This window comes from Coenobita brevimanus, chromosome 6 (assembly GCF_032717465.1).
Source record: "Coenobita brevimanus isolate Jiangsu-jjx chromosome 6, ASM3271746v2, whole genome shotgun sequence".
Taxonomy (NCBI): Eukaryota; Metazoa; Arthropoda; class Malacostraca; order Decapoda; family Coenobitidae; genus Coenobita; species Coenobita brevimanus.
In genome coordinates this window covers 49,315,165-49,327,281 of record NC_136959.1, presented here as the reverse complement: position 1 = coordinate 49,327,281, position 12,117 = coordinate 49,315,165, and the positions used below count along the sequence as shown (strand labels likewise).

The 12,117-nt window shown below is 42.7% G+C and overlaps 1 protein-coding gene across 1 annotated transcript in view; it reads right to left on the bottom strand.

Moving 5' to 3' along the window:
• Window positions 1-12,117, bottom strand: part of LOC145401950 (uncharacterized) — a 240,300-nt gene that overhangs the window by 156,976 nt on the left and 71,207 nt on the right. The window contains exon 3 of the mRNA XM_080274059.1: window positions 3,785-3,889. Within this exon, the coding sequence (XP_080130185.1) occupies window positions 3,785-3,889 (105 nt within the window). The remainder of the gene's footprint in view (window positions 1-3,784; window positions 3,890-12,117) is intronic.

Sequence of the window (12,117 nt, the reverse complement as noted above, 5' to 3'; positions counted from 1 at the left end):
CATAAACCCAAACTGCATCTCATCAATATTCACTCTTTCTCTAATCATACCTTCTAAAACTCTCTCCATTACCTTCATTATCTGATCTAAAAGCCTTATACCTCTATAATTTCCTCTTTCCAGGGCATCACCCTTCCCTTTATACATATTTACAATTCTTCAGCCAATCACCTGGGACAACACACTCATAAATAATCCTATTTATCAGGTCAGTGACTAACCTCACCCCTATATCGCCTGAGGCCTTCAACATTTCGGCAGTCAACCCAGACATACCTGCTGCCTTCCCTACCTTCATCCTGCCTATTGCCTCACTCACAGTAGCAGTATCAATCAAAGGCCAAGGGCCAGACACTGGATCTGCTGGCTCCAAACCTTCCCTGTCCCAGTCAAACTCCTCATTCAACAACTGGCTATAATGCTTTCTCCATGCATCTTTAATATCCTCACAGTTCACCACTACCCTTCCTTCATCATTCTTCACACACTGCTCACCTATAATATCCCGATTATCCCTCTTCACTTGACTTGCCACCCTAAATATCATATTTTTCCTTTCCCCATGATTTAGGTTATCAAGTAATTGTCTCTGTGACTCAGACTTTGCCCTGTATACCTCTCTTCTAGCTCTACACTTGGCAGCCAAATATTCCTCTTTGCTACCACCCTTCTTCCATTCCCGGAAAAGCCTTCTTTTCTCCTTAACCGCAGCTTCTACACCCTCATCCCACCATCAAGTTACTAAGTTACTTTATGTATTGGTGGTCCTCTTGTCCAACCACATGTTACATCACTAACTCTCAAGAAATTGTTCTTGAGGGCTCTGTATTGTTCATTAACGCCTCTGTCTACAGCTCCCTGTTCAGCCACCACTCTCCTCAACTCGCTATAGAAGGCATCCCTTACTGCTTGGTTTTTCAGCTTCCATATTTTCCTCCTAGGTACATAAGTCCTCTTTTTCATCACTTGTTCTTTAAGCACCATATCACAAATCAATAGTCTGTGCTGCTGCACACACTTCTCACTTCCTATAACTTGAACATCCCTCACTAACCTCCTATCAGCCCTCCTAACCAGAAAATAATCTATCTGACTGTATTTCCCTCGTAACCAGAAAATAATCTATCTGACTGCTATTTCCCCCAGATTCATACGTAATTAACCTACTCTCTCTTTTCCTAAAATATGTGTTGCACACAATCATGTCCATTGCCTTCCCAAACCCAAGTATCCTTTCCCCTTCCGCATTCCTTATACCATACGCACATCCCCCATGTACTCCTTCATAACCTTGTGCTGATTCACCTACGTGACCATTTAAGTCCCCTCCCAAAACCACTATCTCATCATCCCGCATACCACCTACTACACGTATTAAATCATCCCAAAATCTTTCTCTGCTTCATCCAATCCTGCCTGTGGAGCATATGCCGATGTAATTGCAGCCATCTTTCTACCGAATAGAATTTTCACTACCAATATCCTATCGCTTACTCTCATAACATATTCCACCCATTTCTCCGCAACCATCACACCAACATCCCCATATCCGTCTGTTCCCCCCTGCCAAAACAACTTATAGTAACAATCATTCCCAACAATCTTTCTGGTTGATCCACCCCTGTACCAGACTTCCTGCAAACATGCCACATCCACCCACCTCCTACTGAATGCCTCAACGACTTCCCCGCTCTTCCCCTCAAACTTCCCACATTCCATGAACCCACCCTCATCCCCCTGGGTCATTTACTGTACTCAGGCTTGCTTTGAAACTTTTTCTTGTGTTCTGTCATAGTCAGTATTAATAGAGGGGGACAGACATACCACATGCCCCACTCACTGCACAGTCCCAGCTCCAGGCAATGGATTTGGGACCCCTAGCCCACCAGCTTACCAGTGGCTGTGGTAGTGGCCCCAGGGCACCCTGCCAGGAAAGCTGCATGGACACCCTCCAAGCGCACCTTGGCACTGCAACTCTCCTGCCATTATACACCCACTGATAGGGCAGTCTCCTGGGGCACTACTCCCAGGTTCGGGCCCCTCTCTATTGGGCGGAAGCGGCAGCCTGGGAACTGCAATGCCCTGTACTCTCTAGCACAGGCTCAAGCCCCATCTTACCCCGGACCCATGATCTATGCTGGTGGAACCCCAGTCAGGCCTTCCCCCAGAAGTCCGCCACTAGGTAGCGGGGGCAAAGTTTTTTGGCCGCATGCCCTTGCTGGCGCCAACCCCTGTAACGTAGTGGGATACGTTGTGTGAAATGTAAAGTGCATGTTGTGTAGTGCATAAAACAGTTAAAGGAAATGTTTGGGAGAGTATGCTGGTCTACTCTCCATGTTACTGTCACACTGAAAAGGTCAGCAAAGGGGATGGTTAGATAGCTAGTGAAACAGGAGCTCCAGCTCTCCCTATCACCAGCATTCCCATTCCCCTCGGGAGTACCACCCTGTTTGGCCCGTGCTACAGCCTCCTCCTACCAGAGGAGGAGGCTGTAGCACGGGTCGAATGTACTGTACTAGAAATAGCAAATTCATGAATACTAAGCATCAACTATTCAGCACTGTTAGCTGAAACACCAATCTATGATGCCTTTACAATAATCGAATCCTCATGAACTTATATATAACTTTATTTCAATACGAAAAAAAATGAATACACCTTTTTCTTAACCCGTTAAATGCAGCATTAGGTTTCGTGGGTGATCCCCCCCAAGCACAAAAAAACAAAAAATTTTTTTTTTGGTCAAAAATAATTTTTGCTCTTACAGGCTAAATGAAAGAGTGCATGGGAAAGAATAGGAAAACCAAATATGACTTAATTACAGTATTTACCTTAGTTTGGCCATTGTACGCTATTTATGGACATTTGGGTGAAAAACGTAGTGTGGCTTAAAAAAAAAAAAACTTGATCATATGATGTACATAGCAGTCGCACGCTATTCTCCATATGATGTATGTAGCAGCTATTGAGTTAAACAAAAAAGTGCAGTTTTCACTTACCCTTCAACATTTGGGACATTAATGACTAATTTTTCTATATCATTACATTCCTCTAACCAAGAGCTACATAATACTGGATAAATGTAGCAGTTTTATGAATTAAACATTTCATCATGATGTTTAGATCAAATTAATGTCCTGGCTTGAGTATGAATTTAGGTAAGAACTGTACTGCCAGCGGGGGAGATATGTTGATTCCACTACAGTCACTTACAAGGTAACTGATTGGAGAATGGTGATTAGCTGTCATGCTCAACTTGCTTAAACCTGTTTACATCAGGATCAATGTGATAAAGGGAGTATGGCTGAATGTATTTCTAACTTGCAATAAACTATAGCTAGGCTCCCATCTGAAGAGTACTCCAACCTGTTCCTCCCCAAATCAACCTTCATGAGTCAACCAGATCAACACCAGGACAAAGGGAATGAGTCTTGCTGTGGAAACTTGACAGCTCTCTGTATCACCTGATATATGAGAAGATTCATCAGATTTTCATCATCATGGTGGGGTTTTAGGCATCTCTCACTGTGCCTTGAGGTGAGACAATCCTCTTATTCCACTGAGTTTTGTGGTGGTCATATAAGCAGTTGGGGCTGTCACTGCCCTGCACATCCCCCCCCCCAAAAAAAAAGAAAAAAAAAAGAAAAGGTACTGTAACTTGCACATGCTTCTGCACACACACATAAAAAAAAGGGGGGGGGGAGTAACACATGCAGTCAGTACATGAACCCTGAAATTTTAAAAAATGTAGCTAACCTTAAAAGATACCAAATTTTATACATACCTATATGCTGTTTCAAGGCCTGTGGTTTTATGGTATGTCCACATACATCACAAACCACAAGATAAAAATCTTCCCAGCGAGGACAGTATCCATATATCGGCATTTCTGAAACACAGTATCATGTATTTAGTAGTTGCCCTGTAAATACGGCATACATTATTTCTTACAAACAATCACACACAATAATTCTTGATGATCACATTACACTTCTACTAGTTCAATAGCAACACACGGTAGTGACTGAGTGTACTTTTATGAGCCATTAAGAGCACAAAAGTTTCATTCCAATTATTCCAGACAATCTAGAGGACACAGGATATTACATATTCTCCACGTCAAACTACGAACACCACTACATCTGCATTTATAAACATCAGTAAGTACAGCTACCAGTGCAGACAAATTACAGTTAGCTACACAAGTGTTACCTATAACAAGAACTTTCTCTTTCTTGCAGATGTATTGCTCTACAGAAATGGTGTTAATAAAATAGGAAATAACAGACTCTAGTCTGTTGTTCCACAGTATTCAATAAGAGCTTGGCAAAAGGATTTATGGGAGAGAGGTTGGAAAGTGCCTTCATGTTCCACACAGTGAGACAATAATGAGGATCAGAACCTTCAAAAATATAGCTTTGGCTATAACCTAATAGCTGCATACCAACTTAGACAAATTCTGTAGCTGAAGCCTGTAAACCAGTAGTTTAATATTCCATCAATAAGTGCAATGCATGTACCAGCTGCTGGAAATTAAACTAATGTGCAAAGGTGCTTTGGAAACTTATATGTCAGCCAGGAACTTACATCTTGCCTACATAACTGCCACTTCAGGTCTTTTTACATCCAATGTGGTCAATTTAGGCCCATTGAGTAGCACCAAATTAACACCTTTACTATGATAACAATTACTGTATTTAGTTTATATTTGTTATTTCCAAACTATTCTTGCCAGCTTGGGAGTGCCCTTCAGAAATGTCCAATCAGTTTGTTGATCACACTTCCAGTTCATTTTGCCACTTTACATTGATTTTGTGGTAGGTGGTGGTGACCATCATCCACTCACTTGATGCAGTGCTGCCTACTTCTTCCTTCACCTTCACCATTCTTTTTCTGTGTCTGCCCTCCTCTCTTCTTATTTCTCCCATCTTTCCTGTCATTTTTTATTCTTCTGCTTTCCTTTTCAGGTAGCTTTACATTAAGTGCCAAGCATAATACTTTCCTGTAAGCCAGCAAACCATTTACAACATTGGATGATAACCATATAACCAACCCACACGTTCCCTCTGTCAAGTGGGTTGGCGGAGGGTTGGTGCCCCTCCCAGTGAAACCACTAACTCAAAGACAAACGGCCACCCCTTATGGGATTATGGTGTCTGGGTATAAACAGAATTCCAGCCCAAATGGAATAATGCAGGTCACTCTAGTGCTCAGATAACCTAAATGGTGATGAATGGAAGAATACAAGGTCTGTCCAAAAAGGATCCAAACTTTTCAAATAGTGCACCAACCAGCCAGTCTAGCATGAATGCATGGGAGTGCTGTGAAGTGGCAACTTTGAGCTTTAGTCTAACACTAACCGCACCACACCATGTCATTTAATCATCAAAGGTACACATGCTTGGATGACAGTGTTTGGTGCACTAGCAAATTTCCTTCTATCTCTTCTGTCACCTGAAATCGTGACCTTTCAGGATGGATTTCAACTCTGGGAACAATTAAAAAGTCTGCAGGGGCAAAATCCGTGCGATTAGGGTGACTGAGGGACGACAGTAATCTTGTGCTTCACCAGAAGGTCACAGATGAGGAGCTATGCATGAGCAGGTGCAATGTCATGGTGCAGCATCCAGGTTTTGTTTGTCTGGATGACCTTGTGGAACTAACTCATGATGAATGATACCCTTCCAATCAAAAAGGACAATCAACATCTTTACATTTGAGCGAATCTGACATGCTTTTTTTTGCACATTGTGATGATGTTCCAACCCACTGTGACAACTGCATATTTGTTTCAACATTGTAGCAGTACACCCACATTTCATCACCTATTATGATATTTTTCAGAAAGTTTTCACCAACATTTGAACAATCAAACAGCTCCTGACTGACTTTGACAAAATTCTCTTTTTGCCCCTTTATCAGCAGACATAGCACAAATTTTGTGGCAACACAATGTACCTTCAGTTTTTCGGTTTAAATTGTGTGGCACAAACTTTTAGAGATGCCTACTTCTTTGGAAACTTCATGCACAGTCAGGGGATGTTTTTCACAGATCACAGCATACACTTTCTCAAAATGATTGTCATCTGTTGACGTGAATGGGAGTCCAGATTTGGGATTGTCTTCCATGGATGTTCATCCTGATTTGAACCGCTGGAATCACTTGTGACATTGTGTACAGCTAGACAATCCATCGCATAGGCCTGTTGCAACATTCGAAAAGTCTCCATAAAAGTTTTCCCCAGTCTGAAACAGAATTTCCAGCAAACACGTTGCTCATCAAGTTCCTTCATTATTCAACTGGCAACAAATTACCAAGTGCACTAAACACACATTCACTCAAACATGTGTACCTCATTGGCTACGTAACATGACGTGATGCAGCTAGTTAGACTAAAGCTCAAAGTGGCTGCTACACACCACTCCCGGTGCAATCGCATCAGGTGAGCTAGCTGGTGCGCTATTTAAAAAGTTTGGTTTCATTTTGGACAGACCTCATATGGTATCTAAGGTGGAAAATCTGATGAAGAAGGAAAACAAGGATATCATAGGTGGGTGGTGTGTGAAGAATGATGAAGGAAAGGTAGTGGTGGACTATGAGGATACTAAAGATGCTTGGAGAGGGCATTAGCTATAACCAGTTGCTGAATCAGGAGTTTGACTAGACCAGGGAAGGTTTGGAGTCAGTGGATCCAGGGTTTCATCCTTGGCCTTTGATTGATGCTGCTACTGTGAGCAAGGCAATAGGCATGATGCAGTTGTGGAAGGTGGCTGGTATGTCTGGGTTGACTGCTGAAATGTTGAGGGCCAAAGGAGATACAGGAGTGGGTTTAGTTACTGATTTGATAAATTCGATTATATGTGTGTTGTCCCAGATGACTGGCTGAAAAGTGAGACTGAAAATGTGTATAAGGGAAAGGGCGATGCACAGGAATGAAAAAATTAAAGGAGCATAAAATTTCTGGACCAGATAATGAAGGTAATGGAGAGGGTTCTAGAAGGTATGATAGTGGAAAGAGTGAATGCTGATGAGACGCAGTTTGTGTTTATGGCAGGCAAGGGGACCACTGATGCCATATTCATTGCCCAACAGCTTCAAGAAAAAATACAGAGGAAGGAAAAGAAATTCATAATTTGTTTTTGCTGATTTGGAAAAGGCCTTTGACAGACTCCTTAGTGAGGTGGTGAAGTGGGCAATGAGAAAGCTCAGGATTGAGGAGTGGCTGGTTAGACTGGTTATGGCTAAACAGTATATGTGGGTGCTCACACAAGGTGACAGTGAATGTAGATTTGAGTGATGAGTTTTCTGTGAATGCTGACATGCATCAGGGGGTCAGCCTTGGGACTCTTATTGTTTGTCATGGTGCTTGACGCTCTCACATAACTTCAGAAACGGACTCCCATGGAAGATGTTGTATGCTGATGACTTGGTGTTGACTGCAGAGAACAAAAGGGAAGTGAAGGAAAGATTTAGGAAATGGAGAGATGGAATGGGGCAGAAAGGTTCGTGAGTAAATGTAGATAAAACAAAAGTGATGATATCCAGGACTAGGACTGGTGGTAATGTCAAAGCAGAGGGAGCATGGCCATGTGCAGTTTGCCACAAGGATGTGGGAAGTAACTTCATCTTGTGCAGTGCTGTGATACGTGGATGCATAAGAGATCTAGTGGTATTAGAGGTAGAACACGAAATAATGTTGATTTCGTGTGTGCAGTGTATCACAGAGAGCACGTAGACTGTCAGGCATGAAAGGACTGATCTTCCTAGAGAGTCTCTAGAGTGTGTGGAGTTTTGTTGTTTGTTATTTGGGGGACCTGTTATGTGCTGAAGGTGGGGCAGGAGCTAGCTCTATGACTAGGGTATGGAGTGGCTGAAGAAAGTTCAGGGAGCTGTTGCCTTTCCGGAGAGGGCTCTCCCTCTGTGCTAAGGGATCTTTGTATGCAGCAAGTGTTATGAGAGCAAAGCTGTATGGCAGTGAGACCTGGACAGTACAGAAAGGATATTCATGAGCTCAAACATACAGAAATGACAATGAGGAGATGGACGTTTAGTGTGTCCTTGAATCTGGGCCCTGAGGGGACTAAGACTGAGACTGATGAGTTGAGAGGAAGGATGGGGCTGGAATGTATGGGTGGCGTAATGAGAAGTGGTAGAGTGAGATGGTTTGGACATGTCGAGAGGATGATGGCAACTGGGTGCAGAAGGCGAGAAGTGTGAACATCAGGGGTATTGTTCAAGAGGCAAATAAAAAAAGACCTGGCAGAAGGTTACAGAGTGTGACCTGAGGAATAAATGACTGAAGAAGGAGGCTGCCAGGGAATGACCGGCATGGACGGTCGCCATCAAGTAGGCTAGCTAACCTAGGCTAATGAAAGCAAGCACATTGGAGCCTTTATACTGTAGACGATACGATACGACATATTTAAGCGCTGTCAGTCCCAGTTAGACTCAGTTAAGCTGGACCAATTCAGGTCCATTTGGATCCATTCAGGTCCTTCAGATCCATTAAAGTGACTCTGACACGAAGCCTACATATGTTGGTACATTTCACCCTTGGAAGCAGTGGAACAGCTGTGGCATTCACCTAAGAGCCAAACCTCCTCATATTCCCTTCCACTTTGCCATGTGGAAGGACCCTAGTTAGGTCCTGTCATCCACATGGAGCTGCTGGTTCCTTACACATTGTATGTACTGTACTATACCTGCAAGATGCCCCCTTGGCAGCAGCTGCTTACCTGTGGTTAATAAGTCTACTTAGTGCTCAGTCAGACAGACTGCAGTTAAGTTACAACATCCATTCAGCTTCAGTCACGGTAAGTCACTTTAGATGAGGGCCACTGATTTTTATTTAGGTCCATTATAGTCTAAATATGCCTATGCAAACTTTTTAAATGCAACTGGGTTCAGTCAGATTAGTTCAGGTCTATTCAAGTCAGTTAAATTCAATCTGATCCAGTCAGGCAACTTCAGCTTCATTCTGGACCATTTCAGGGCATGTTCAAGCCCACAGAAATCATTTCTGTCCTATTTCAATCAATTTACACTATTTCATGTGCTTCCAGGCTACCTGAAGTTCATCAGATCAATTCAGGTCTAAATCACAATGGCATGTCTCCCCAAAAATGAACCCTCTCCAGGCTACTGGTTATTATAACACAGATAACTTAGACTTTTCATGAGCTTTATGATACTCTCAAGACCCTCTACCTACCTCAGATTAATTCAGTAATACCTAAGAATGTGTGCCCCCTAAATCAGCCCTACTGTTGCACTGCCTTTCAAGATAAAAAATACTGAACTGTTCTCATGCCACAGCAAAAAAAATAGGATATGTAAAGAAGAGTGGTAAGAACAGGCTGAAATAATGGAGAGTTACTTACTACCGTACTGCACTACAGTATTCCCCATGTCAGAGATAAAAAGCATGGGGTGAGTAAAGAGGAGTGGGATGGTACACTGGCAATAGGAGGAAAAAAGTGTTAGGAAAATGGAGAGCTTTAGAATAGCACAGTTTTTTCTACATATACAAGCCCTAGGAATGCAGTGCCTTGATAGCTGCAGTTCCCTTTCCAAGCTATTCCTTGGCCTTGAGTAGAACAGACATCTTGGAAGAGAAGAATAACATTGACAAAAAATATAAGAAGAGGCACCAATATAGTGTGGACCTCCAACTGGTATCAGCCATAATACCATCTGCCAAGGCATCTGCATGCCCTGCACATGGTGATACTCAGCAGTCTGTCTGCTTTCATTCATTACATTCACTTAAACCAGATAGTGTATGAGTAAGGAATGAGTTAGTGTGGAAGGAGGGAAGGAATAATAGTCTGAGAGAAGAGTATGAAGGAAGTACATTGCAAGGGCTTGTAAACAGGAGGAGCTTATTCTAAATACCACCAATTTGCGATACCAGTTGTAATGTAGTGCCCTGATAGTCACAAATACCAAATACAGGAGGATATTCACACAGATTCATGACTTAAAATTTTATGCCCTCTCTAAGGTCTACATGGCTGGGGAGGAAGAAAGTGGGTGTTACAACACAGATACCAGTAAAAATATCTTTCATGGCTTTAAATTAACAAAACAATGTAGGGACTGGGTGGAAAACTGAACATGTATAAAACATGGAATATTTGGTACCTAACTCACAAAAAGCTCTCAGCTTAATACATAAGATCACTTGAAGTATCTATGAACTATCATTACTATGGTGAATTCACTGAACCTTGCAAATAAAACCTATGTGAGCCTCCATTCTTGCAGCTGATTGTCTGTCATTAAGAGAAGAACTTATTTAATGGAAAGCTTGTTATGTTTCCATTTCCATCTTTATACTCTGTAGCTGTAACTGATATTGACAAATGATGACCCAACATGGGAAAGTAACAAGTAACACTGGAAACAGTAGCAGCTGTAACATATATCAGAATGAAACACAGGCAAATTTAAAATTCAACACACATGATCCCAGTTGTCTTCAGATTCCTAGGTTTTCATTTTATCATCATCATCATCATCATCATCATCCGGACCTCCTTTTCCATCCTAGGGCAGGGTAAGAAGTAGCAACGTCCATACAGCCCAAGTTTGCCCAATCCAATAGGTCACGTTTCCATTCACTCATCATTCATGACTCCGGGGTCCTGGCTCTATCTATCTATCTATCTATCTATAGCCCGACGCCCTAATCCCGCAAAGGGTGGCCGCAGACAAAACGCCTCCAAGTCACTCTGTCACCCACCATTTGACTCCCCTCCCCCCAACTCATCCCCCCCTCCCTCATATACCTCTCAACTCCATCCACATTCTGTAGCTTCACATAAACCGATCCAATAAAGTCGATTCAATAAAGTCAATCCAGACACAATCACGTTAAAAGGGGGTGCCAAATCCCAAATCATGCACTTCTTCTCACAACATTCATCCAGCCAGCTTGATCTCTTGTCAGTCCCCTAGCCTCATCAACTTCCATACCTCTCTACTTCACACACTCATCCACCATATCCCTCCACCTTCTCCTTGGCCTAGGCTACCTCACCTCCTCCCTCCTTCAAATTCACTCAGATATACCTTTTCACCACTCTATTGTTATCCATTCTCTCCAAATGACCATACTATCTCAGTACTCTCTTCGATTCTGGTGTCCATAGACTTCCTTACTCTGTATTTTTCACGAATCACATTATTTCGTATCCTATCAACTCTGTACTCCACATACATTCCTCAGCAGTCCCATATCCACTCCTCTCACTCTTACTCTTCATTTTCATGCCACACCATAGTCTCACATCCACATGTTAAAGTTGGCATTAACACTCCTTCACGTAGGCCTTGTGCAGCTGCAACACTCAAGCCTCTGCTTCTGATCAAGGCCTTCATAGCACCAGCTACTTTCCTTCATAGTGTCACTCTGCTTTCCACTTCTTTCGAACATTTTCCTCTCTTTTCTATCACTGTGCCCTGGTACTTGAACTCTCTCGCCAATTCCACTCTCTCCATTCACTGTAACATCACACTAGGAGTCACCTTCTCTCTCAATAGCCATCATTTTACTCTTTTCTACATCTATTCTCAAGGCACAACACTCAGAGACATCAGCAAAACTCTGCACTAGTCTACCAAGTTCTTGTCTGGTATTTGCAAATAGTACTGCATCATCAACATACAATAAATCTGAGATATTCTATCCATCAACATTCATTACCAAAGCCATCCATCTCTCCATTACTTGTGTTTTTACTTCTCTCATCCCTCAATCCATGTATATATTGAACAACCATAGGGCCATCACACAACCTTATTGCATGCCCACACTGATCGTGAACCTCATTACCATCATAAAAACTCTTGCCGGCACCTGAGGCGGTGGCTCACTCGGTAGAGAGGTGGCGTGCATTCCTTACGGACTCAGGTTCAAACCCCGGCTGGGGCAGGGAACAGTTTAAGGACCTGAATTTCATTAAAACAGGCTTTACTGATCTACCAGAAGACCCGTCGATGTCGTAAAAATACCCCCACTAATACCAACACACCAGTCCTGTATGAGACAGCCCTAGTATGCATTCAATATGGACGGTGGGTATTAGTGCCGAAGTGGTGACATGTAGAGGTGT